This window comes from Amblyomma mixtum, chromosome 10, assembly GCF_055824585.1.
Source record: "Amblyomma mixtum isolate Tamu chromosome 10, ASM5582458v1, whole genome shotgun sequence".
NCBI lineage: Eukaryota > Metazoa > Arthropoda > Arachnida > Ixodida > Ixodidae > Amblyomma > Amblyomma mixtum.
Window position 1 is genome coordinate 138624677 of NC_143021.1, and position 27954 is coordinate 138652630.

At 48.8% G+C, this 27954-nt stretch overlaps 1 protein-coding gene across 2 annotated transcripts in view; it reads right to left on the reverse strand.

Moving 5' to 3' along the window:
* Window positions 1-27954, reverse strand: part of LOC149327080 (uncharacterized) — a 59942-nt gene that overhangs the window by 16651 nt on the left and 15337 nt on the right. Inside the window, exons 3-8 of one of the 2 annotated variants that reach the window (XM_089565133.1) lie at window positions 25807-25958; window positions 20045-20472; window positions 18215-18275; window positions 15026-15113; window positions 14590-14938; window positions 3186-3337 (exon numbers count right to left, since the gene is read on the reverse strand). In XM_089565133.1, the coding sequence (XP_089421259.1) occupies window positions 14846-14938; window positions 15026-15113; window positions 18215-18273 (240 nt within the window). In that variant the 5' untranslated portion in view covers window positions 18274-18275; window positions 20045-20472; window positions 25807-25958 and the 3' untranslated portion in view covers window positions 3186-3337; window positions 14590-14845. Of the gene's footprint in view, window positions 1-3185; window positions 3338-14589; window positions 15114-18214; window positions 18276-20044; window positions 20473-25806; window positions 25959-27954 lie in introns of both variants that reach the window. The other variant, XR_016286592.1, reaches the window with a different exon arrangement.

Consider the following 27954-nt stretch of genomic DNA (forward strand, 5'->3'; position numbering starts at 1 on the left):
TTTAAGCACAAAAACATTGAGCACAATGGCTTGTTTCACAGTGAAACATAAAAACGGATTGCATTTACTGATTATGATTGGTCCGCGGAGTAATACAGGACGGCTCGGATTTTGGTTCACTGTTACCAACAAGTGTTTTTTTTTTAAATTTGTCGTCTACTTTAGTTAAAGATAACTTTTACTGTAAGAACAGAATAAAATTTTAAATTCAATATTTGAAATAATTATTCCTATTGTTCGATATTTATGAAAGAAATAATAATTTTTTGAACATAACATTAGCATAATGCTTGTATTGAACGGTACTGTTTGCGCTACAACAAAGAAGAGACTTCTTATAACATTATAATAACATCTAACATACGCAGTAGCACAACGTTCGCTTCGAACGTGAATCTAACACACATGATACAATATACAACGTTATTTTTTTAATTTGGCGCATTAAAATTTGTTTCTATCTAACATGTAAAATTACCTCAAATTACACAATTTTAAAGCAGTTAATATTCGGTACTACCTGGGCTCTGGTGACAGTCGAATACATAGGTTCACCCAGCACGGTGCGAGGTGTGCTGTAAGCAGACTTTTTGGATTACCTTAAGATTCCGCAGCAATGTTGGGGTAATGTTTAGCGTCCCCAGATATCTCTGTGGCTGTAAACCCTGGCTTTTCTATCGCGAATTTCTTTCAAGTAGTAGGGGGAGTGCGAAAGTTACGCCTGTGATTAGATGCTCAAAATAAAGTAAAAAACCTTGGAAACGTTTATATGCTACGAATTGGTGTAGTGCAATGCCGTCTAAATCCCAACAGAAGGTAAGTTGAGACAAAGGAACTTGAGATCAGAGATCAGTCTTTTCGGGATATAGGACATCTTCCCAGTGCCGAGGACATTTGGGAGTCTTGAGAGTTCAGCGAAAAGTTCAAATTTGTTCAATAAGTGTATTTTCGCACCGGCTGCACATCGTGTGCTTTGCAGGCGTTTGCAAGCGAAGATGACAGAGACGTTCCACACAGGCGCACACGGGTGAAAGCTTCTATTGTCGAATGCATTCCCCTCAAAGGAGGCAATAAAGAACGCGGTTCTTCACTGCTTCGAGGTGGATGCTGATTTGGCGTTTGACACGAAGCAGACAGCCGAACGATCTAGAGTCTTGATTCGGGCTTGTTGGTCGGAATGCATAATAAAAAGAAGCAGCGTGAAAAAACAAGGACGAAACCTAACCCAGCGCTAGCCCTCTATTCGTCCTTGTCTATTCGGGTTGCTTCTTCTTATTACGCAGCCAGACGATGCACGGACGTTAACACGCAAACTGATATACACAATAGAAACAGAAGCTTCACTCTGCTGCTGACAAAACACATAACGCTCGGCCACCAAAGCTGCCGCAGTAAGCAACACTCGAGCTCAACTGTCGCTCTTCACGGCTTGCCGAAATCAGGAACCTGTGTACTTCCTTCGACGAAGCCTCATCAAAAGCTGACAGCGTTGGCCAACATACCTCAACAAATTATCTAAAATGCCGACATCCTATACCTTCAAAAATTGCATTTCCGATACCGATACAAGATACCGAACCAAATTTGATTTCCGTTACAGGTAGCATAACAACAAATCTGGACAAAGCACTTTTGAACGGGAAAGAGCTTTCGAAATATACTTTTCTATATCTTGCAAGATTTCGACTATAGCAATCAATGTATCCGCAGATCTCCCATCGACAGGTTTGAATTTTTTTATTTTTCTGTTTTTTCTACCGTGAAAAACGTTCCGCATTGCTTTTGTACGGCAGTCGAAATGCTCGATGCGAGCGGTGTAGAAACTTAAAAAAAAAAGATTTTGCTACGCATCTGAAGAATCAATCATTACCTTCAATATTTTGATTACAGTACCTTACAATTCTCCAATATTGAATATTTTCCTCACAATAAGTAGAGACTAGTTTTTTTTACAGCAGCACAGCATCTGGTATGGCAACAACTACTCTAAACACGACACGACCACGTGTACATTAACTACTTGTACACAAACTGTTGCTGCTAACAAAGAAGCTACGGTAAACATTACGCGAATTTCTAGTGCATAAGAGGGCTCCATATGTAACCGAAAAATTATGGTAACTGTTCCACAGCAAGTAGTATTCGCCGAAAAAAGTTCAAATTATCCTGCGAAATAAACACCGAAAAAAGGCAGCCGAAATTTCAAAGAAACGAAACTAAAAAATCCAACCCCTTGTTCTGATATAAATGGCATCGACCTGCGTACAGTTAAAAATATGCAGCTAAACCACAATAAACCGATTAAAAAAGAGGTGAAGTATACAATTTTTTAATTCTTTTAATTTGAATCCCTCCGCCCCCCGCATTTTTTTGCTATACGTAGATTGAGTGGGGAGACGCTGGAAAGAGCCTTTGAGCTTCAAACTGCTGTTCGCGAACATACATTGAGACGATGCCGATAGACTGTCTTTGAAAACCACCGTGTGGTATCACCAGATCCCCAATGAGCTCGATGATAACTGACTCGATGATCAATTGGGCACTGAAATTACCACTGCGACGGGCATCAGTGCGATGCAAATCAGAGCATTTAACTTTTACTCAAGGAAGAAATTACTCATTAGCGCCTACCCCAACTCAGCGACAGGTGTGGATTCATCTCGTGACTGAAAATTACTCCATCATGGGGAGTTTGAGTACAAATCGACTAGACAGGGCCAGCGGTGGACCCAGTTTGGGCACCGGACCCGAAAGGATTTTTCCTCACCTGTTAAAAATTGAAGAAAGTAGCGTAGCTCTTCTTTTGAGACCCTGGGTGCTTGCTAACGTGAGGGACCGGGGTAGTGCAATCAGCTTGATTACTCTTTCGATTATAACTAGGAGTGATATAGCCGCATAAGGGACCTTCGTTTGGGCAAACTGCTTTATCATCACCGTTGATGCCAGGAAACTTTAGCGCACACCTGCTGGCCAAAAGATTCTGCTGCCACGGCCGGGTTCGCAGCCATGAGGGACAGGCAGAAGGGTAATCGACCCTTTCTCTTTGCATCGGCGATCGTCAGTTAAGACCCTTGACGCTATCTGAAGCCCATCGTATGCACTGTTTTCAAGTTGCGATGCTCTACGTGACACGCCTTGTAATCACGCTTCCCGAGAACCCAGGCAGCCCGCAGTGCAGAACCCACCTTGTGGAACCAGAAACGCTTTTGCTTTTGGTGCGCGGTGGTGTTTGCAGAGGTAAACATGGTCCACACGTCTTGCGCGGCAAAGGCAGGGTCGATGTACAGAGCCGCGCCCAACCGTGGCCGAATACGCACGTAAACGTTGAGCGCAGCGGCTGGAAAGAAATTCAATGTTTCTCATTCACAGCATGGGAGGAAAGCATGGCGAAACGAGGCGGCAACACACGAATGCGAGATGCTAGAGACACGTTCAAGAGACAGATGACAACGATAAAACTCGCCCAACTCATCTTGAAGATACTTTCTCAGAAAAAAGTGATAACATTTGTAGTATATCGGGTTTCCGTGAAAACGAACAGTGATATTTGCGGACTTTTTCGTTAGAAATCTAAAAGGACGTGGTAAGTTTCCACAAATGATAGGCGAATTTAGACTTGCCGACCAAATGTAAATGTCGTGGTATGGGGTACGTCGTTCGACAGAGTGGAGGGCTTCCGATTAGTTTTACTTGGGTTTCTGTAATGTGCACGGACATCGCACGGAACTCATTCGTTTTGGCATATTGCCGCGAATCTTTGTAGCGTTTGTTTGTTGTGTTTATTTGTTCATGTTTCAAGGCTGCCGGCACGCCACTTTATCGCTTCGTTTGTGACGCGAGGCGCGCCTAGAATTATCTCGATTGATCGCATCCGGACGGAGCCGATTCTAGTTTGCGCCAGAATGTTCTAGTAACTTCTAAAGCTTTATCTCGAAGGTTCGCTATCAGGTTTAAAAATAGCACGGCCGACAGCGGCGGTCATTCTGTTCGACGACCGCCGAGCACGCTTGTTGCTACGCCGCCGCCGAGTGATTCAGTTCTTTGCGGGCGCTGTGTTCCTGTTCGCCGGACTGCAGTCACCACTACGTGACATCTGGTGGAGGTGCTGATCTGCTATCCAGCTCTGCGCCTCACGATGGAACCTGGTGCACAGCCAACGCCTGTTGTGCTTCGTCAGCCCCGGGAGCCACCGACGTTTCGTGGAGAACCACATGAAGATGTAGAAGACTGGCTGGACATGTACGACCGTGTGGCAGCACCGAACGCCTGGGACGACAGCTCTAAGTTCCGAAACGTTTACTTTGCATTGGACGGCCCTGCCAGAACGTGGTTTGAAAGCCGCGAGTCTTCTCTCACGACCTGGGCGACCTTCAAGAAGCAGCTCCTGGGTACGTTTACAAGCGTCGTACGCAAAGAAAGAGCACAGCTGCTTCTAGAATCACGCATCCAACACCCGAATGAGACTGTGACCGCGTACGTAGAAGACATGAAGCGCTTTTTTCAACGTGTCGATCCTGACATGACGGAGGAGAAGAAGGTCCAGCTTTTGATGCGTGGTGTTAAAGAGGCACTTTTCGGCGGTCTGACCCGCAACCCACCGACGACGGTCGCGGAATTCACCACTTAAGCAGCCGCCATTGAGAGGACCTTCTAAGCGCGAGCCCGTCAGTTTCCTCGACAGCCCCAAGTGACCTCGACTGCCCTCTCGGATCGCACAGCATTCGGAGGCAACCTGCGGGATGTTATCCGCGAAATTGTACGGTAAGAGCTGCGTCGCCTGCTACCATCTTCTAACCAGCCTCAAGTCGCCACCCTTGAGGAAATCGTACGTGAAGTGCAGCCTGCGCTGGGCACCCCGTCATCTCCGCCTCCTGCTGAAGCTCCAGCCTTAACCTACGCAGCTGCACTGCGCAGTCCTCAGCCCCAACGCGAGAGCCGAAATCCGCCTCTTCGACGTGAACCAGCTGTTCCGAACGCCGTCCCCCTGCCCCCGCCCGCCCAGCCTACGAACGCCGCCCAAGCCCCAGGCAGTGCGACGCCTGAAGGACTTCCAACAACCGCCCACTCTGCTTCCATTGCGGCGAAGCCGGCCATATACTTCGCCACTGCCCGTACAGACGCATCGGCCTGCGAGGTTTCGCCATCGACGCCCCACGACCATTCCCTGGCCAGCGACCACGGGAAATCGACGACTACCTGCTCAGAGGGGAGTAAATCGTCGAGCCGGTTTTCCCGTTCCCCGTCACCGTCCACCGCATGTTTTGCATCACCGGGCCGCAGCTACGCCGCGGCTGTCCGAGGAAGGTCCTCTAGCCCCCGTAGGGGAAACTGAACAAAGCAACCTGTGGAAGTCAGGTTGCTTGCCGAGGAAACCACGAAGATCCTCCAGCGACCACGCCGTATGAAGACGCCGCACCCACTACGCCGACGCCGCATACAAAGACAACCTCGACCACGACGCGAAACACCTTCAAAACGATGCCCCCATGAAGCAAGGCTTCGACCACATGAACCACCCACGATTCACATACCCGACGAAGCCGAGACCCGACGCCGAGGACGACGTTCAACTCCAGAACCAGGACATCCGACTTGGAAGTGGTTATCGACGGCCGGAAAGTCACCGCTCTAGTCGACACAGGAGCCGATTATTCGGTGATGAGCGGAGCATTCGCTGCGCAGCTGAGAAAAGTAACGACCGCTTGGGACGGCCCACAAATTCGCACCGCTGGGGGCCACCTCATTACGCCATCAGGACGATGCAGAGCGCGAGTTACTCTCAAGGGACATACCTATCCCGCCACCTTCGTAGCGCTACGGCAATGTTCCCGCGAAATGATCTTGGGCATGGACTTCCTTAATGAGCATCAAGCGATCATCGACCTGCGATCCAAGATGATCACACTTTCCACGGATGAGACCATCCCGTCGATGAAAACTCCGGAACATCGCGTTGCGCTTAGTGTGCTGGAGGAAGAAGTGAGTGTCCACCCCGCTCAAGCGTCATCATCACCGTAGGCGCCACGGAAGCGAATAACGCTGAAGCCATTATCGAGGGGAACATGCAGTTGCTTCTCGACCGAGGAATCGGCATCGCAGGAGGCATCGCACATTTCCGCATAGGACAAGCCGAAGTACTGCTAACTTCAGCGAAGAATACCGGCACGTTAAGAGAGGAACGACCATAACATTCCTAGACGAATTATCCGACGTACGAGACTTCTTCGCGCTCTCCGACCCGTCCGTAGAAGATTCGCCTGACCAAGAGAATTCGCCCACTTTCGACATAAACCCAGCCTTGCTCCGGAACAGACAAGACCAGATCCGCAATCTCCTTCGAAGCTACAGAGAGTGCTTCTCGTCATCGCCGAAAGTCCGACAAACGCCAATTGCCAAACATCGCATTATAACCGACCAGCAAGCCCGACCTCTGCGCCAAAGCCCCTACCGAGTGTCTCCGCGAGAACGACAAGCCATCCGGGACCAAGTGGAAGAAATGCTGCGCGACGACGTTATTCAGCCTTCAAAGAGCCCCTGGGCGGCACCTGTTGTTCTAGTAAGAAAGAAAGACGGTGCACTTCTATTCTGCGTTGATTACCGCCGCTTGAACAACATCACAAAGAAGGACGTCTATCTCCTCCCGCGCATCGACGACACACTGGACCGGCTCTGCAACGCTAAGTATTTCTCATCGATGGACCTCAAGAGCGGCTACCGGCAAATTGAGGTCGATGAAAGAGATCGCGAGAAGACCGCATTTATCACTCCAGGTGGCCTCATCGAGTTCAAGGTGATGCGTTTGGTCTCTGTTCCGCACCAGCGACATTTCAGCGAGTAATGGATACAGTGCTGGCAGGCCTTAAGTGGCAGATTTGTCTGGTATATTCAGATGACTTCGTTGTCTTCGCCTGGAACTTTGAGGAGCATCAGAAACGGCTTCGAACAGGGCTAGACGCAATCAAATCGTCCGGCCTAACGTTGAAAGCAGAGAAGTGCCACTTTGCCTATGAGGAGTTGCTTTTTCTAAGCCACATTTTTAAGAAGCAGGGAGTACGCCCAGACCCTCAGAAAACAGCTGCTATCGCAATGTTTCCGCCACCGACTGATAAGAAAGCTGTGCGCAGATGCCTCGGACTGTGCGCGTATTAAGGCCGATTCACACGACGGACCGTTCGCCCGCGGCCCGCGCACTACGTGTGCATACGTCAGCACTTTGAGGGGCGCGCTGTCGGCCGCCATCCATCCATGCATCCAGCGCGCCTCTCAAAGTGCTGACGTATGCACACGTAGTGCGCGGGCCGCGGGCGAACGGTCCGTCGTGTGAATCGGCCTTTACCGACGACTTGTTAAGAACTTTCGCGCATCGCCGAGCCACTGACCCACCTGACAAAGGCAGACGTGCCATTTAAATGGGAAGCGCCGCAAGTGGAAGCCTTCAAGGAACTTCAGCGTCGTTTACAGTCCCCACCGATCCTCGCGCACTTCGATGAAAACGCCTAGACTGAAATTCATACCGACGCAAGTAGTGTGGGCCTAGGCGCTGTCCTCGTTCAGAAAGTCGACGGAGTGGAGAAGGTCATCGCGTACGCTAGCCGTTCCCTGCCCAAAGCCGAAACTAATTATTCGACAACCGAGAAGGAGTGCCTTGCCATCATCTAGGCTACGTCGAAATTCCGCCCCTACCTGTACGGACGACGCTTCAAGGTGGTCAGCGATCACCACGCAGTGTGTTGGCTCGCCAGTTTGGAGGACCTCTCCGGCCGCCTCGATCAATGGAGCCTGCGGCTCCAGGAGTTTGATGTAACCGTCGTTTACAAGTCCGGACGCAAGCACTCTGACGCCGACTGCCTGTCACGAGCCCCTGTAGATGCACCGCCGCCGGACGACGATGAGGACGCCTTCCTGGGACCCATCAGCTCCAGCTCTTTTGCACAACAGCAACGCTCGGACCCCGACATAAAATGCCTCATCGAATGCTTGGAAGGCAAGGTTTCTTCACCCCCCGCCTCTTTCAAGCGAGGATTGTCTTCGTTCTGTTTACAGAACGATGTCCTCGTCCTTGATGGAACAGCGCAAAACATCGGGACAAGAGACAAGCGCTGACTTACAACTGGTTTTTATTTCGAAGAAACATTGCTTCTTATACCTTCTTCACCCTCTCAAAAAGCACATGCGTCGCAACCATATCGTTCAAGCGTCCACAAAAAAGCATAAGACAAATAATCACAGATATTTATAATCACATTTTTAACATGTCAAATTCTTTCTTAGTCAAAGCAACAGACGGCGTGCTGACACAATCGTCGCGCAGACTCGCTATCGAAGCTGCCTCGATTATTTCCCGGACTAACTGGTCTTTGTGATTAGCCAAAGCTTTGCATTTTTGGAAAACCGGTGCACAACTAGTTGAAGGGCAATCTCTGCAATGGATTCCCAGGTTCCTGCAAGCTTGCTCGAAATTATTTTTGTGTTCTAGCAGCCTTTCATTCATGCACCTGCCAGTCTGCCCAATGTACTGTTTACCGCAAGTCACTGGCAACGAATAAACAAGGCCTTCGGTGCACTCCACAAAGGGGGTTCGATGCTTTATCGTGCATCCCTGCTTCTTTTTGGTCGGATCGGAGTTGACTCGTCTGCACAGACTTTTGAGTTTATTAGGAGCAGTCATCACTACATTCACGCCAGCTTTTCGACCTATGCCTTTCAGGCGATGGGAAATATTGTGAAGATACGGAATTGCTACTACCGGCCTCCTTTCTTTCTGTTTCTGTGCATCATCTTGCTGCTCGGGCCTAGCCTGCATCAGGTGCTTTTTCATCTGCTTGGCAACAGATACCAACAGGTGCGAGGGGTAACCCGAGTTGCCAAGCCGTTCCGCCTGGCGAAGAAAGCTCACATTCATTTTGTGAACACAGGATTTCCTCAAGGCATTCGTGAAGCACAAGTTCACAATAGCCCTCTTGGTCAGCTTAGAGTGAGCTGATTGGAAGGGCATTGGCGCTTTCTCCGGTCTGGGCTCATAGGCCCAGCAGGCGTGCCCTCTAGTGAACTCAAGTCTCAGGTCTAAAAACCTGAGTGACCCTTGAGCAGGAAGCTCGTGCGTGATAATAAGTGGCTGCAAAGCCTGCGCAAAGCGACCCACCTCCTCCATTACTGCTTCTAGCGTATTCGCCCTTTGGCCATCACAAAGAACTAGGTAGTCATCAACGTACCTAAATACCTTATTAACACTAGTACCAGCAAGGGTTACGTTCAGGAACCTGTCTTTTCGCGCCAAGTACAAATCACTGAGTAGAGGCGCGATACATGAACCAATGCAAACACCGCGTTTCTGGAGATACACTTTTTCCTCCCAACAGACGTAAGTTGACCTGAGGTACACTGTTAATAGCTCCAGGAACCCTCTAATAGACATTCCGCAGGCGTTTTGAAATGCAACAGCACCATGCGTATCTATGCATTCTTCTACAGACACCATCAGCTCGTCATGCGGTATGGAATAATAAAAAAAAAATAATTTCGAGCAAGCTTGCAGGAACCTGGGAATCCATTGCAGAGATTGCCCTTCAACTAGTTGTGCACCGGTTTTCCAAAAATGCAAAGCTTTGGCTAATCACAAAGACCAGTTAGTCCGGGAAATAATCGAGGCAGCTTCGATAGCGAGTCTGCGCGACGATTGTGTCAGGACGCCGTCTGTTGCTTTGACTAAGAAAGAATTTGACATGTTAAAAATGTGATTATAAATATCTGTGATTATTTGTCTTATGCTTTTTTGTGGACGCTTGAACGATATGGTTGCGACGCATGTGCTTTTTGAGAGGGTGAAGAAGGTATAAGAAGCAATGTTTCTTCGAAATAAAAACCAGTTGTAAGTCAGCGCTTGTCTCTTGTCCCGATGTTTTGCGTTGTTCCATCAAGAATGAATAACCAACATGCCCAAGCTGCTGTCCTGGATGTCCTCGTGAAGAAAAACTTTGCAGCGAACAAGACAGCCTACCTCCTTGTTGTACCTGTAAGTCTGCGCGGAGAAGTTCTTAACGCCTCACACGACGAGCCGACAGCTGGACATCTCGGGTTTTCTCGCACCCTCCGCCGCATTCAAGACAAGTACTACTGACCCCTCCAACCCGACCAGCAGGATTTCTGAACCGCATTGAACCCCCCTCAAGGCCCTTTCAGCAGATCGGCATGGACTTGCTTGGTCCTTTCCCGAAGTCAACATCTGGAAATAAGTGGATCATTATTGCGACCGACTACCTGACCCGCTACGCAGAGGCAAAAGCCCTACCGAACGGAACAGCAGCAGAAGTCGCCAAATTTTCGTGGAGAACATTCTTCTGCGACACGGCGCCCCCGATGTGCTCATCACTGACAGAGGAACAGCATTCACGGCGGAACTGACGCAAGCCGTCCTCCATTACAGCCAAACCAGCCACCGGAGAACAACTGCATACCACCCGCAGACGAACGGACTGACCGAGCGTCTCAACAAGACCATCGCCGATATGCTTGCCATGCGTGTCGATGCCGAACACAAGACCTGGGACGTCATCTTGCCTTACATAGACTTCGACTACAACACCGCAGTGCAGGAGACCACCCAGATGACGCCTTTTAGGCTCGTCCATGGCAGAGAGGCCACGACCACGCTGGACGCCATGCTGCCGAACATTACCGAGGAAGATAACGTCGACGTCGCCGCCTACCTTCAACGCGCAGAAGAAGCCCGAAGACTTGCCCGATTAAGGACCAAAGACCAGCACCGGACCCACACCAGACGCTACAACCTACGATGACGCAACGCGGAATACAAGCCAGGAGACCGAGTCTGGGTTTGGACTCCCATTCGCCGCCGAGGATTGAGTGAAAAGCTTTTGCGCAGCTATTTCGGCCCGTACAAGGTTCTTCGTCGGCTAGGTGAATTGGACTATCAAGTCGTTCCTGAAGAAATGAATGCATCCCAGTTACGCCGCGTACGACCAGAAATAGTCCATGTCGTACGCCTAAAGCCCTATCATTAACGCTAAAGGACGCCGTGTTTCCACATTTGGTGTTTATTATGCGAAGCATATTACTAGAGCTACACTACAGCTCGTCGAGCGCAGCGGTGGATCTACCATTGACCCTGAGCGTGACCACGTGACACCACGTGACAACATGACGTCACAGCAGAGGAGAGATGGGCTGCCGGTTCGCGCGGTCGGCCGCGGCGGTGGAGGCTCCACATCACAGGCGCGGCGGCTGACCACGTGACAACATGACGTCACAGCAGAGGAGAGATGGGCTGCCGGCTCGCGCGGTCGGCCGCGGCGGTGGAGGCTCCACATCAGAGGCGCTGCAGCTGAGCACGTGACGCTATAGCAGCGGTATAAAGCTGAGCTTGCCTCGCTCTCCGGGCACTTACGAGGCGGCCAGGTGTTGGAATGCCGCCTAGAAGCAGGGCTGATTTGAACGAGAAGCGAAAGCTTCAGCGTGCCACAGAGACCGATGAAGAGCGGGATGAACGTCAACGAAGGAAAGCCATGTATTACCAAGCCTAGCCATCAATATGCTTCGCATCTGACTAGGCTTAACCTTAGCTAAGCCTCAGCCATTTTTTTTTTGCACAATCCGTTTTTCATTCTTTATAGCCGCATTATGTTCTAAAGCATCCAGTCGATGCTTCTTTGAGAGGGGAGTAATGCCGCGAATCTTTGTAGCGTTTGTTTGTTGTGTTTATTTGTTCATGCTTCAAGGCTGCCGGCACGCCGCTTTACGCTTCGTTTGTGACGCGAGACACGCCTAGAATTATCTCGATTGATCTGATCCGAACGGAGCCGATTATAGTTTGCGCCAGAATGTTCTAGTAACTTCTAAAGCTTTATCTCGAAGGTTCGCTATCAGCTTTAAAAAGAGCACGGCCGACAGCGGCGGTCATTCTGTTCGACGACCGCCGAGCACGCTTGTTGCTACGCCGCCGCCGAGTGATTCAGTTCATTGCGGGTGCAAGTCAGCCCGAATAAAGAGTTTCGTTTCCAAGACATTCTCGCTAAGCTCCTGTTCGCCGGACTGCAGTCACCACTACGTGACAATATCAACTCCATCGAAATGCGGTCGCCATTGCCGCAACTCGATCCAGTGGAGTCGCGCCCAGCTGCTCAACGGAAAATCCACCGCACCGGCGCCAATGGAAAGGGAACCATAACTCTGCTGAATGGAAGCTCTTACAAAGTATGCAGAATCATGCATAGGAGACAAAATATAAAATCTAAATGAGATGTGCGGAGTTGTTTGCATCAGATAATTATGTTTCAAACATAGCCTAGCCCAGAGCTGGTAAATTATATCGTATCCCTCCCTGTAAGGGTGGGTAGATTTTACACGATGCAGCTAAATATGCCATCAACTCTGCTGCCCCAATGCATATGACAAACACTAACTTTTTTTCGCTCTGCATTGCGTTTTTTAGGGCATTAGGACAATTCTGCCTTCCTTTCACTTTACTATCACTTTAACTCCGAAGCTCACGCTTCACTAGCAAAGAGCAGGCAGCCAGTGACTGATGCCAAGCCCACCTTATAGGGAAACATCCGAGTGAAAAAGAAAGGTCCTGAGAAAAGTGAGGTTGCCAAATATCCCAAGCGAAGAAAGTGTGCTTGCTAATCTGACTTGCAGCTACCGTTGATGGGGTTCCGAATTTGTGCTCCTGCATCTGTGGTAGGTTCACGACAGTTGCAGTTGTGGCAAGGGTCCCATCCCACGTTGCACTCAACGCCGTTCAGAATAAACAAACATATTACCCTCCTCTCCCCCTCCCCCAAAAAAGTAGAAAAAAGCCAGAATGAGCAGCAGGAGGCTTGTTGTTTCAGTGGGAAACCCATCAGTTAGTAGCCTGGGTGCGCTACTCCTTCAGGCTGGCGCCCGTCTGTCAGGAACATATAGCTGAGACCTAGTGGTCTGCTTGCGTGTTGTGGCATGCACGTTTACCTCATTTCCTTTGGCAGCCTGCGGTAAGCGCGTGAAAGCCACTAGCGTGTACGCGCGAGCCACCAGGCAGCGGAGACGGGCATAGGCGCGTTGCTCCCGTTTCTGGATGCAACCGCGACACTGCAGCGATGACGATGGCGCTCAGTTTTGTGCTTGTGCACACGTGCTTTTGACGCAGCTGTGGAACTCGAACTCGTGCTCAGCGTTCGGGTTATGCGTAGACGTGGAAGCAAAAATGTCAGCACCATGTTTTGTTCACTAGATGATCGGAGGTTTTGTCAGTAGCACGTTTCGGCACGCATACTGCTATTACGATGATGCTTTCGATTTACAAATGACCTGATTAATGTTTTATCGCTGCTGTCCTTGTTCTACCTTACAATTAGTTCTTGTAATTGCCGCCGCAACCACTTCTGCGTTCAGTTCTAGATGCTGCTGGAGTAAGTTATTATTCCCTTTTGTACACAGGACTGTCAAAGCAGCAACTAATTTTCCCGGTGCGCGCGGGTAACAACCATATGCGACAATTTTAGAGCACAAGTTTGCATGCACTGCATGTCAGAAGAGCCGGAGAGTGGTATTCTGGGGCGTAACACATAATTGTACCTTTTATTCGGCATGTTTATTACTTTAATCGCTCAGTATCCGCACATGTCGGCTACGAGGAAAAATAACAAGAATTTTAAAACTGCTGAATGTGAGGGTGAGGAAGAGTCCACAAATTGGGGTGAGGGCAATGGTGGAACAAACAGGAAAATTTTGAAAAATGAGGGTGAGGTCTAGGGAGGGTAAGCATTTCATGACGACGGTGAGGGGAAAGGAAAAAATGACGGCATTCTCCCACCTCTCAACATAGTCCTCAAACTCGAACGTGCATTCTCTCCCAGCAGCACAGCCTGTGCGTTGATCTTCAATGTAAGCGTACGTAACACCAATGTAAGCGTACGTAACACCCCCCCCCCCCCCCTCCCCCGTTTTCGTTCTGGCTACGACAAACACTCAAAACGTCAAACAGAGCCCCAAAAATAAGTGCATATAGTCCTCGGAGGGGCAGCACAAAAGGAATTTGTTTCTGCAATGGGCAGTGAGGCAGCATTTGTTAAAAACCACTGCATCTCCGTGCATCTCCTCCTAGCATTTCCATCGTGCAGGAGGTCACCCGGGATCAGGGCTCGGCGAAGCATGTACACCTAACACATGACCTTCGGCCAGCGTTGTGTCACTGTGCTCTTTCTCATAGATTTTTATTTTTAGTCATACTTGCGTTAACGACTCTACAGTCATCTCGACTAAAAAAACTTGCCAACGATGGCTCTTTGTTTCCAGTGGTACGCACGGCCCGTTCTGCTGACGCAGCAGGAGCGTGATTTTCAGGGCTCTGTGACAGTTCGAGTGTTTGTCGCTGCCAGAAGAGAGGTTGGCATATACATTTCCAGTGAAGAGTGTTGCAAAGCAAAACAATCTTCTGCAGAGTCTCCCATTTAGCAACGAACAAAAAATAAGTAGCGTACGCTGCAATTATATCCCTCAGCTATTTTTCCGACTGGACACTCTACCACCATGTCGCTAAAAAGGTGCCAAAAGGCATGCGTGCGATATTTCTTTTGAGTAGGATTGAAATACCTGGGTTAGTTTGCTGTCTCGGAAGGGCACAGGCCCCTTCGTCGCGGTGTCCTTGATGCTCAGGGCTTCAAGGCAGCGCCCCAGCACCGTCAAGGAGGCGTTTATGTGGCCGGCCTCAGGCAGCCGCGGCCCGCCAGTGGCAGCCTTTGGCGGCTTCTCTGAAGAAGCCCGGTCCACAAAGGTGAACACACTGACGTCCCCTGTCGGCGGGTCATCGTAGCCGGGTGCTCATGATGTCACAAGCGCACGATTAGCACTAAGTGGCTCCTTCTGAGCCTCGTTCCAAGCGGCGCTTCGGCGACAGTCTGGTTCCTCCTTGCGACGCCCAAGATGCGATACGCTTCTTCCGCTGAATGCACGGGGACCTCGATTAGGCCTCGTCCGAACACTTGCTTGAGGGCGTCCTCCCCAAGCTTAAGCTGCGCGCGGTGCTTACCTGGCTCCTTCTTTGCCTGCCGGTGCAGTAGCAGGAGATCGTAGATGCCGTCGTTGTAGACTTCGAAGGACGAGATCCAAAGCATGGCCTGCGTGAAGAATGCCGTGGTCGAAATTCTGCACTCCTTCGAACCGCGCATTACTGCACAGCACCGCTCAGGTTCGCACCGTCATGTCGAGGAGATCGCACGACTCCGCTTCACTCGCGACATGAAGTGTCATGCCCTGAACCAAACGTGATTTTGCGGGTGAGGAGCGGGTAACTTTTGTAGCGCATCGCTCCTCGGCGTCCGCTCTCCCGCGCTGCCACTACGGTCGCATCGTGCCAACAGCCTCTAAAGATGATTGTTCTGCTTTCATGAAAATATTAGCGAAGAAGAGGTCGCGACCATTCGCGTGTGTAATACTACTTTGGGAGCCACGAAAGCTGCAGTGATGGAAAGACGGTACCGGCATTGGTGTGTGCCCCCGTGTTTACCGTTGCGCGAAGTTGACAGCTACGCAAGCCCTTTAAATTCCCAGTTTCAGTTTGCTTCTTCTAGCTCACGTGTCGGGTGCGTCTCACCATGTGACAGGCCACGTGTAGTGAAGAAGCAAAGGGTACAGGCGCATAATCGAACGACGCGATGTGAGGATCACTGAATCGCACAGAGGTTTGCGAATTAGGACTGCCATAAAACATTTGGCAGACACACTTAACACTGCTTACGTGTAAGAATGCAAAAGCGCTACTGTGCCTGGGTACATTATCAGACACCTGATATTAAACTAGACGAAATTTCAGCTTTAATACCAACACACACACAGGCCCGCACGATACCACATGTAACGCTCTACGACGAACGGAAGCTTCAATATTTTGATATGAAAACTGGTTTTTGAATAAACAAAATGACAGTAACTATCCCACATCTCTGTGGACACGTCAAACGTGCGTAAATAAAAGTGGTAGAGAGTCTGGGAAAACATGTAGTTCGGTTCGAATTCCCTGTCGCTAGCTTCCAACGTGACTAGCACACTTGAGATGCATGCAAAGGGAAATCATATGACACCACCCTGAGCGCAATGCGCCAGACGGTTGCGTCACCATCTAGATAAGAATGCAGTCGAGAAAACTCGCACCACATTGAGGTTGGCGAGTGGAGAGTACATAAACATAAACGACATCTATACGATTGTATGAAATGCCGGTGCTCAGCTTGCTGTGTGCGTCCTACGGCCGCTTGATGACGTCCCCTTATTTTACCATCGCTCTTATTGTCTGTACCATCAATGAGAACACACACTAACACTCGCTGCCGGGTTTTCTATTCATGGGACTAGTGATGTTTTCGCATTAAAACAAATTAGGTTCGTTTTTGACAATAACTGTGGGCCAACTGCCCAATGGTGGAAGATATTGTTGTGAATATATCGACGGAAATAGTCCAAGCTGCCAATGCGTTCCAAAAACTTGGTTTAAAGTTCACCCTGCGCATGCGCCGAGTAGTTAAGACTGCCATAGGAAACCAATGGGGAGTGTTTTTTGACAACACATCGCAGAAAACCTCCAGCGACCCGAAGGGGATGTGCATATACATTAAAACGGTGACGGAAAGGAGACCGTGTTGCAGTAAAGCGGCCTCGCCGTACACCGTGAGCAAAAATACACGAAAAATTCCCGTTGAGCAAGTTAGGCGGCCCACCTATTGATGACAGGTGGGCCACCTGTACGTCACGTGACCTTGCGGCGTCATCACAACCTGCCCACCGGATTGTGAACAAGTTGCCCACCGTGGCAGGCAGCTGTTAAATCGATGCCTGGTCACCAGGCGTTGCTCGGGAGGAGCAACCTGGGTGCCACAAGCCTCATCAGTGGCACCAGTTGCTATCGCAGGGCATTGGCGCATCGCTTACCCTCTTCGCCATAGCGACAGGAGAGGTATGAGCACTACCAGGGATATTTGAATGTGAATTTGAGAACAACCCATAGCGCATATATAGGCATCAGCCCATTAAACCTATCGCGTCAAACCCTTATGGCCATCCTTAAGTGCCCCCTTCAATTTTTTTTACTGTCATGGCGAAATCTTATGATATGCATAAAAATAGCATTCATAGACCACTGAAAAAAAAATGACTTCGTTCATACTTTATAGGTTCATACTTTATACTCTCCTAACATACTAAAACAGTTGCCGTGTTTTCATGTAAATCAAACGTATTTAGGTACTCGTTCTTTCCCCATACTATCACTAAATGGAATGGTTTACCCGCTGGCGTTGTGAATTGCGAATCGGTAAATTTATTTTTACAAGCTCCTAATGAAGCATAAGGCTCTTTATGTATCCCTGTTTTGGGCCACGTCCGATGCCTTCGTTTGCTCCCTAGTTCGATGTCATTACATGTTCTCTGCCTTTTTAATTGATTTTAAGTTGTATGTTGTGGATTTTACTCTTCGTTAGCTGCTTGTTTTGCAATGTACTTGCCATCTTTAGCAACATATCTGTACGTCACTCCTCCCTAAGGGCTGTACCTCAGGCTGGCAGTATTCGGTAAATAAGTAATATAAATAAAAGCACGTGTGCGTACCATATTTGGGCAGCACTGGGTCCTGCAGTAAAATCTTTGGTTCGTTTACTTTTCCGGCCGATGGTACATGTGAACGATCAGCTAACTATCACGGAAGCCAAGAAGAATACTGGGCAATTTATTTAATGTCCCAGCGACTTGTGTAATACCTTCTACATAAAGGTTTGCAGAAAGTAGAACAAAATAATGCCGTGCATCCAAACTCATCCGCAAGTAACATATGGTGCCCCAGGAACTCAGCTTGTGCGACGGCTGTCTCACCTTTTACTTTCGAGTGTATTTATGCCACGCATAAGCTAAACATCGATTGCGAGGCCGCCCTAACTTGGGCAGGCAGCGAGTGTCGCCAAAACTACCCTCCTGGCTGACTGCCAATTAAACTGTTGTGACCGGTACATAGGTGTGCGTAAATTACCATTTTTCACAACCGTCTGAGGCAACATCTACGCGCATACGCAGAAAACACGCGGTAATAAAGAGCTTGGATGACACACCTCGAGCTGAAGCTTACGCGAGATGGGTGCCTAAATAATCCAGCATGTCCTTACTAACAGTGGCCGTCCTGAAGTCTCATCAGGAGGTTGAGGTTGATTCCAGGTTGACGTTGGCTTCAACCTACCTGCTTGTCTTCGTCATCTCTGCCAGGCGCTTCCTCCGCACCCCCTGCGAGCTCCACATCACTGCGAAGAAGGGACAGCACACGCCGTTGGTGCGCAGACACGCGGACGCTGCCACGTACCAAACACTGAAGGTACTTTAGGCAACCCTACAGTAGTGTACTCATGCTTATGCACGGGACGCTTATTTAAGGCAAGTTTGGTATGTCAGGTGGACTGGCAGATGCAACGAAAAGATCAGCATAGTGGGGCCAGCTAATTTTAGAACGGAAACATTTTGTCAACAAACCGACGCTCCGTTTCGGCCTCGGAGCGGCAGAATACTCACTCGAAATATAGAAAAAATAAAGCCAATTTATCGCTAACGGTTTTTGCGGCGGGTGAGTCCAGACACAACGAAAGCCCGTATTTCATTGACGACCAGTGAACAACGAAGTTACAACGACGAATTCACTGTGAAGCGAGAGATCATGTTTCGAAGTGCGCCGCCATATTGGAAAAGCTGCGTACTTAAGAGTTGCGCACGCTAAACTCGGGAAATGAAGTACGTAATGTGAGCGTACGTTATGGCTCCATTTATGAAGCGTTTGCCGCGTCCGCGCTTTAAACCACGGCATGCAGTATGTTCATATGCCCATTTTATACAGTAACTGCATTCCACAGCGTCAAAACGTCGCCTCTACACTTATTGCAGCCTTGGTACCGCTACGACTAACTACTGAGAAGAATACTCGAAGTACTGCATTTCAGATAATGAGCAGATGCTTCCCATTCATCGCAAGGTTCAGGGATTGGCCGCTGAAGGCGACAAGCAGGAACGCGAATGGCAATGGAGGTCGACTTTAAACGGCTGGTGACTTGCTGAGAAGGTCCCACATTGTTATGAATTTTTGAAGTCAGTAACTCACTTTGAGTTCATGAAAGAGAGGGAAAATAGCCAGGAAAGGACTCGCACAAAAAAAGGCTTCGTTCATTTCTTTTCCAGCACTGAAATGTTGCTGCAATCGACGAAGGCGAGATTCTTGATGCCCGTGTACTGTAAGATGTCAGTGCACGTTAAAGAACCCCAGGTGGTCGAAATTTCCGGAGCCCTTGACTACGGCGTCCCTCATAGCCCGAGTTGCTTTGGGACGTTAAACCCTTATAAACCAAACCAAACCAAATAAGGTGCAAGTGAGCGGGAGGAACGTGCCTGAGCTTGGAAACCGTTGTAATCGGCACTGTGTTTAAGCTAGTTCATTTTCGTTCAGACAACGTTCTTCATGTGGTTGCACGGCAAAGCTTCATTTGTGCATATATTATAAGCCAGACGTGTTAAGCTGCAGAACACAGGGCGAGATCACAAAATGATGTGCCCTAAAAAATCAACTGCCCCTCAGGAGTATGGTCTTGAGGGCTGCGAAGGTATAAGGACTGCTCTTCATTAGGAACGAAGTTCCAACAATCCACGCACTTATAACTCAAGGGTGTGCGAATAAACTAAATCCTTACACTGCTCTACCGCATAAATCGTTCACAAAGACCCAGGCGACCTCCTGGCGTCGCTTGCAAAACCATTCCCACAGCAGCCCGGTGGTACATTCACTCATGTACCCCGAGTAATACTCCCCCCAATGTACCAAGTGCAGCGACAGAGGCAAACCAGACCACATCTTGTGGAACTGTCCAGAGTACCCACCTCCCCCGGACCTAATTCAGCTCCTAACTTCCGAGCAGTGGCAGGCTGTGTTGCTCAGCTCCGACCCGGAGATCCAACTCCGCGCAGTAGAGCGAGCCATCGAAATCGCCGTAAGCCATCGGTTGACGGCCATCTAGCGAGACCAAGACCTCACCTTGAACCACTTTTTGCCGGTGAATATATGTTTTCGAATCCAATCCGGTTAGACTGGTCGCAGAAGGCGCTTGTGTTGACGATCTGCGGCTCCAGCGCTGCGATGGCCTCAAAGAGCTCCTCCTCCGTTTCCGCTGGGTTTAATGCGCCTTTTCCTCTGTCGTCTTGCGGAGAGGGGGGGGGGGGGGGGAGCCGGTCCGGGCCGTTGGTGTCTCCTCCCCTCCCGCGTGTGAACCAAGCCTCGATGAGGCGGACAGCAGCCCTGCGGCAGCGTTCCTGGCACTACATCAGCGGCACCAGCGGCCCCTCGGTCGAGAATGTGGGCGAGAATTTCAGCGCGTTCAGTGAGTCCTCGAATGTTGATAAAGCAGGCGAGATGACTGTGAGCAGGTTCACTTCTCCGCCCGTCGCAAAGTACGGCTGGGTGACCTGCACACACGCCGGAAGTGGTAACCCGATGATTCATTGTACCACCTACCTGGGCCAAATTAAGGTGAATAGAAAAAGCTAAGCACAAAAGTAAAGAACTGTCATATAATGAGATAGGTGGCGTTTCTTGATTGAAAGCTGTTGCGGATAAAGGCACACATTCAAGCATATATCTGAGGTGTGGAATATTAGCCAACGATAAGTGCTGCTGCCTGCGCTTGTATGATGCAGTGCTGGACTAACCGCTGCTTGCAGCGGATCGCAGACCAGATGCATACTACAATTAAGAACGATAAGAACGGGATTTCAGACGTAGTGTCTTGTTTCTGACAGCCTTTTTGACTTAGTGAGGCCCTCACCTTTTTATGGTCTCGCTTGGTGTGATGAAGGTGAGGGAGAGTAAATGTGGTGAGGTGAGGGTGAGAGAGGGCTAGATGATGAGTTAAGGGTGAGGGTAGAAGACCAGGATTATAGCCCGCGGCATTGGTAATGCACAGCCAAAGTTATAAAGCGAAACGCACAGTCTCGGAGCTCCCAACGTTGCGGAATACATTCCCTGGTTGCAGTTATTACATTTCTCTTAAATCACATTACAATCGCAATACGTGTTGTTTAGGCGTATTTCTAACGAGGCTGGAAATTCATAGCTTGAGCGTCAAGGAAAAGATAGCTTTATTAGAACGTTTTTGCAGGATAGTTGGTTAATTTCATTAAAGGGGGAAGTCTGTGTGAATAAGACAAGAACTGTAGACATAGGAACGAAAAAAACTTCGCTCGTGGCGCAATCTTCGTACCTGCGTCTACTGTTCTTGTCTTACTCGCACAGTCTATACCTTCAGCGAAAGATAGATTATTTGGTTATCGTTCGCGTTTTCTACGCTTACATCCGTCGGGAGTGTGAGACTCCCTGGCCCGTCTGTTCTCCACGCTTAGTGGACCATGTCTTAAGGAAACTAAAATCTATTTATGGAACGTCAAATGTGTGCGGAAAGAAACGCAATGCCGGTGTACACTCTCCCGGAGCCGTACATAGGGATTACGAGCTATAAGTGTGATAAAATAAAGCCATGTGGTAATATGTTACTTACCTGATGATATCTTCTTCGTAAAGAATAAACCTGAGTTCGAAATACTGTTGGCTTATGTAATAATAATTGGAGTAGTAACTCGAGGTGAGCAGTCGCTCTCCCGGCTTGTCGAAAGCAGGGGCCTGTCTACTTCCCTCGTAGAAGCCTCATCAAATGCTAACAGCGCTGGCCCCCATACATGAAAAAATTATTAAGGCGAAAGCCTTTAATGCCTCATCGTTGTAAGCAGGCGTTTTCGACAGAAATGTCACGCTTTTCAGTTGGTCGAAATGGTTTTGACGTCAGAGTGCGCGAATTTCAAACGGGGCCAATTGTGCTTTGGCTAATAACCATGCAACCAATTAAAGGAATGGTATAGTGATGCTCCAAGTAAGTGGGCATGAGTTTAGTTAATTAGTCAGTTAACCCATTACCGTAATTAACCTTTCTAGTCAGGCCAGATAAATAAATAAATCGGAGCAGGAAATTGGCCGAGCTCGGGAATCGAACCCCGGTCTCCGGTGTGCGAGACGAGCACCGCCATGCCAGCTTTTTTCTTTTTCTTTATTGCCTGGCTTTTGCAAAGAAAATTGGAAAAACAAACAATCAACAAAACACAATAAACGCTATGTACATACGACTTGTGGTCAGCCAGCATGAATCTGGCTTCGTCTAATTAAAATTCAGGCAATGTATAGAGCGGCTCTAGTTTTGAGAGCCACTCCAGAGGGTCCGCAGCGGCCTTCTGAATGGCCAGAAACATGTCCATATTTTCGCGCAAGTAAATCCTGGCAGGTCTTGCGTCTCGGTCACAATGGTAGCCTGCCATTCTGGAGCGCCATATACAGTGGAGGCCTGTCAGCATTATTAAGTCGAAAGGCACCCCATCCTCATTTTCAACAGATAAGTACCGAATTCCGTACGGGCCTAGCGGAATGCAGGTGTTGCACTGTTCACGGTTACGCCTTCAAAAGCTGCACAGAATTTTCGCCGTCTTCATCTGGTCGTCTGACTGGGAGCGCTGCAGCCGGACCAACCTGTTCAGACGGGTACAGGAAGGTGGGCTGGGACTGGGCCATTTGTTTCTTCGGCAGCTGGTGAATCGTTTCTTGTTTTTTCGGGACACAAGAGACCCATTTTTGCGCACCGTATGCCAAGTTAGGCTGCGGCGCCTGCTGCCGGAGTACGTAGTCGGAACTGCTGAGGTTTACAGTAGGGTCAGCGGTTTTTACCAGGTTATCGTTGCCAGTGTAAGGTTTCTTTCCGGGCGGTCTTCGAATGACTTTCTGTCCACTGTGAAACGAAAGAAACTGTACCGTGCTTTGTGCGATGTAGTTTTCCCCGTGCCCTTGTACAGGGCCTTGTACAGTGGAGGCCCAGGCAAAGATGTTTTAAAGAGAGTGAAAAAAATGCAGGTGCCGCCAGGAACAAAAACCTTCTTTTTTAAGCTGCACACCGGAACCTTATCGGTTAAAAAATTTTTAGAGGGTAAAGAATTCTTTTTACCCTGGGGATCGCACTGTTTGATTTGCAGGAAGCTGGAAACAATAGACCATGCTTTTTTACACTGTTGGGAAGGGGTTTATTTTTGGGATGTGTTGCAGTGAACCTTAAAGAATCTCCGCCATGACAGCTCGATGGTTTGGAATGAACAAAGGCGCGTCTAGAGAATATGGTGTCTTCGTTCATTCCCATCTTCCTCCCTTCCCTTACGGCGAGGTTCAGGTGTCCACCGCCATATATGCGAGACAGATACATTTCCTTTCCTCAAAAAAAAAAAAAACAATTTCCGACGAGCAAGGCCCAGAGCCGAACGGGCGATGGCGTTCCGTGGGCTCCCTGGCAGCGTTGCAAAACGCTGTCGCGTTCCACTCTTAGAGGCGAAGCCTAGCATCCTAACCACGCGTCAGTGACACAAGCAACAACAACGCGCTTAAAGGTGCACTGAAGAGGAATCTGAACTCGTCTTTTTGCCGCGGGAACTCAACCTGCACGTTCTGAGCATGCTTAGAAACTTCGATTTATTGCCCTGTGTGGCTGATTTTGCTAATTAAATCGAATTAACGTCCGGCTACCGCCTTTTTTTTTAATTATCCCTCGTACGGTGGGCGGAGTCGACCAACGCGTGGAGTGCCTGCAGCCAGCTCCGTGGAGGCTTTGCTTTCGCTTTATTTTGTTTTTTAGGTTTCCGTAAATAAATAGTTTCATTCGCAGATAATATAGCCCCAAAATAAGCCCGCAGAAATAAAAATACGCGCGGACTATTTGCTTCTACGGACAACTACGTATTACTCCGCCGATGGCAGACCGGCAAGCCGCCGCGGGACTGGCTGAAAGGCACTCCACGCGTTGGTTGACTCCGCCCACCGTAAGAGGGAGAATTAAAAAAAAAGGCGGGAGCCGGACGTTAATTCGATTTAATTAGGAACATCGGCCACACAGGGCAATAACTCGAAGTTTCTAAGAATGCTCGGAACGTGCAGATTGAGTTCCCGCGGCAAAAAGACGAGTTCAGATTCCTTTTCAGTGCACCTTTAAGGCTTTCGCCTCACCGTACTTTAGGTCAACAAAGTGCCCCCCTGAATTTTTTCGATGCCGATATGATATACGCTCAAAAATTGCATTACTGATACCGATACAAGATACCAAATCAAAATTGATTTTCTTTAGAGATACCCTGAAAATTCTGGACCAAAAACATTTTTAAACGGGAAAGAGTTCATGAACGCTACTTTTTTATATATTGTAAGATTTCAGCAGATCTTCCATCGACAGGATTGAATTTTCAGCTTTTATTATTTTTTTCTAACGTCAAAAGCGTTCCGCATTGGTTTTCTATGGCAGTCGTTAATGCTCGGTGCGAGTAATGGAAAAGCTGTAAAAGAAAGATTTTGCTGCGCATCTGGAGAATTAATCATTACATTCACTATTTTCATAACAGTACCTTGCAATTCTCCAAAATTACAATTTTTTTTTCAGATTGCATACAGACTAGTTTTTTTGAAGCAGTATAGCATCTGCTATTGAAAGAACCGTTCGAAACACCACACGACCGCGTGCACGTTAACTACTTTTACACGGACTGCGGCTGCTAACAAACAAGCCACGGTAAACTTTACGCTACTTTCGAGCGCACAGGAGGGGCACGTATGTCATAAGAATATTATGCTAATTCTTGCACTAGAATTATTGTTTGCCGAGGAAATTTAAAGTTACGCTGTGAAATAAATACCCCAAAAATTACGCCGCATTTTCAAAAACAGAAACTAAAAATCCAACCGCTTGGCCCAATATAAATGGCATCGGCCTGCGTGCGTTTCACAATCTGCATCTAAACCACAAAAACCAATTAGGGAATGAGTCCTAGTGGTCTCCAACTTAGAGCATAATGCAGAAACAGTTTATTAAAATTATTTTACTTTGAATTCCTCTCCCCGTCTTTTTTTTTCCACACGTACAGTGAATAGGGGGATGATCGCAAAGGCCTCTGAGCTTCGAACAGTTATTCCAAAGCACACATTGAGCCGATGTAGATAAATTGTCGCTGAAAATCACCGTGCGGAGTCACCAGATACCCAGCGAGATCGATGATCATTGACTTAATGAGCTCTGAAATTACCCTTGTGGCGGGTAGCAGAACGATGCAAAGGAGATCGTATTAATTATATTCAAGGAAGTAATTACTCATTAGCGCCTACCCGAGCGCAGCGAGGGGATGCGAATGGATCCCTTGGATGAAAAACTACCTCATGGGGAATTTCTCAGAGTACGAAATCGACTACGCAGGGCAAGCAGCGGACACAGTTTGGGCACCGGACCCGACAGATTTTTGTTCGTCTGCAAAAGTTGGAGAAAGTAGCCCAGCTCTTTTTTTGAGACCATTGGTACTTGCAAACGTAAGGGACCGGGGTAGAGTAATCAGCCCGATTACTCTTTCGATTGGAACTGGGAGCGATATATCTGTGTAAGGTACTTTCGTTTGGGAAAACTGCTTTATCATCGCTGTTGACGTAGTATGCCCTTGCCCGAAAACTTCAGCGCACGCCTGCTGGCCAAAAGAGACTGCTGAAAAGGCGGGGTTTTGAGCAATGAGGGAGATGCGGGAGGGGTATCGGCTCTTTCTATTTGCATCTGCGATCTTTAGTTAAGGCCCCCGACGCTCTCAGGAGCCCATCGTATGCACGGCTCGCAAGTTGCAAGCCTCTACGTAACACGGCTTGTAAGCATGCTTCCAGAGCACTGAGGCAGCCCGCAGTAAAGCACCCACCTTATCGAAACAGAAATACTTTTGCTTTTGGTGCGCGGTGGTGTTTGTAGAGGTATCCACAGTCGTCGCGTCCGGCGCGGCAAAGGGAGGGTCGGTGTACGGAGCCCCGCTGAACCGTGGCCGAATACACACGTATACTTTGAGCGCGCCGGCTGCAAAAAAATTAAGCGTTTCTCATTCATAGCATGTCAGGAAAGCATGGCGAAACGAGGCAGCAACACATGTATGCGACATGCCAGAGACATGTTCAAGAGACAGATGACAACGATAAAAGTCGCTTAAATCATGCAGATACTTTCTCAGAAGCAAGTTATAACTTTTCTGGTATACGCGAGTTTCAGCAGAAAGAAACAGAATGATATTTGCGGACGTTGTCGCGAAAAATTTAACAGGACGTGGTAAGTTTCAACAACTGAAAGGCGAACTTAGACTTCTCGAAAAAAAATGTAAAATGGTGGTAAGGCGTAAGTGGACGAAGCAGTGGAGCGCTTCCGATTAGTTTAACCCAGGGTTCATTAACGTGCACTGCCATCGCACAGAACTCACTCGTTTCTGCATTTCAACTCCATCAAAATGTGGCCGCCGTGGCCGAAACTCGATGCGGCGGACTTGCGCCCAGCAGCTCAACGGCAAATTCCCCCCGGCGGCGTATTCGCCAACTGCAGCCTGTACAGCCACATGGCTTGAAACCACGGTGAATTGATCACGGTGACTGAAGATTGTCACAACGGCTTACCTAAAAGGGATAATAAATCCTCTTAAACGGCGTTATATGCCACTAAGCATCATGATTTGCGACCTAAAAGGGAAAAAAATTGGAAAAAAAATGAAATTTAAAAAACAATAAAATTACAGTACAGAGAGCAAAGTCGAACGGCCGACCTTCCATACGCAACACGTGGCTCTAATCCACTGCGGCATAGCGGCGATGTCAAGCCGTCGTTCTGAATGAATGTTTATAACCAGCCTTAATGTGGCTGCTACCTGCCGGTGGGCGGCGCTGTCATCGCTGGCTGTACCGGCTGCATTTGGCGAACACGCCCCCCGGCGGGTTCCAATGGAAAGGTAACCGTACCTCTCGTGAAAGGAAGCTCTTGTTATAAAGCTATACAAAACTGTGCATAGGAGAAGAAATAAAAAATACATATGAGACGTGCGGTGCAGTTCGCTTCGAATATCTGTAACGCAGCGTACCCCAAATCTGGTAAATTATATCATATTCATGTAAGTGTGGGGAGCATTTGCGCGATGCAACTAAATGTACAACCAAATCTACAGCCCAGGTGCATATGACAAGCACTGTGGTTTTTTTTTCGCTCTACAGTGCGTTTTCAAGGCCGTAGCAGAATTCTCCCTTCGTTTCCTTGTCACTTCACTAGAAGCTTACGTTTTACTAGCGAAGAGCAAGCAGCCTGCGCCAAGTACCAAACCCACACTCTAGGGAAACTCCCAAGGAAAAAAAACGTGCCTAGAAAAGTGAAGCTGAGGAATATTCAAAGCGAAGAAAGTGCACTTACTAATGTGACCTGTGCTAGAAAGCTCACGCTTTACTTGCAAACAGCCAATAGCCTATGTCACATGCCAAGCCAACCCTATAGAGAAACACCCGAGCAAGAAAAAAAACGCGATGCTGTCAAATATTCAAAGCAAAAGTGTGCTTAATGTGACCTGAAGCTACGATTGATGAGGTTGCGCATTCGTGCTGCTGCGTCGCTCGTTGGCGCATGAAAGTTGCAGTAGTGGCGAGGGTCCCATTCCCCGCTGGACTTTACCCCGTTCTCAAGAAACAAACTGAACACCCTCCGACCCCGCCCCCCCCCCCCCCCCTCCCTCCCCGCCTCGAAACAAAATGAAACGTCAGAATGAGCAGCAGGGGGCGAGATCTTTCCGCCGGACACCCACCAGTTAAAAGCCTGGGTGCGCCACTCCTTCAGCCTGGCGCCCGTCTGCCAGGAACGTATCGGACACCTAGTGGTCTGTTTATGTGCTGTGGCAGACACGTTTACTTTGTAGCGCGCCTCGCGCCTCTTTCGGCTCGCAAGCCATGGCATGGGGCTCCGGAAAAGAAGGAGGAAGTCGGGCTAGTCCGCGCCAGCGCGAGCAACACAATAAAAAAGCAGTTCGAACCCCTACGCTGTTAGAGCTAGT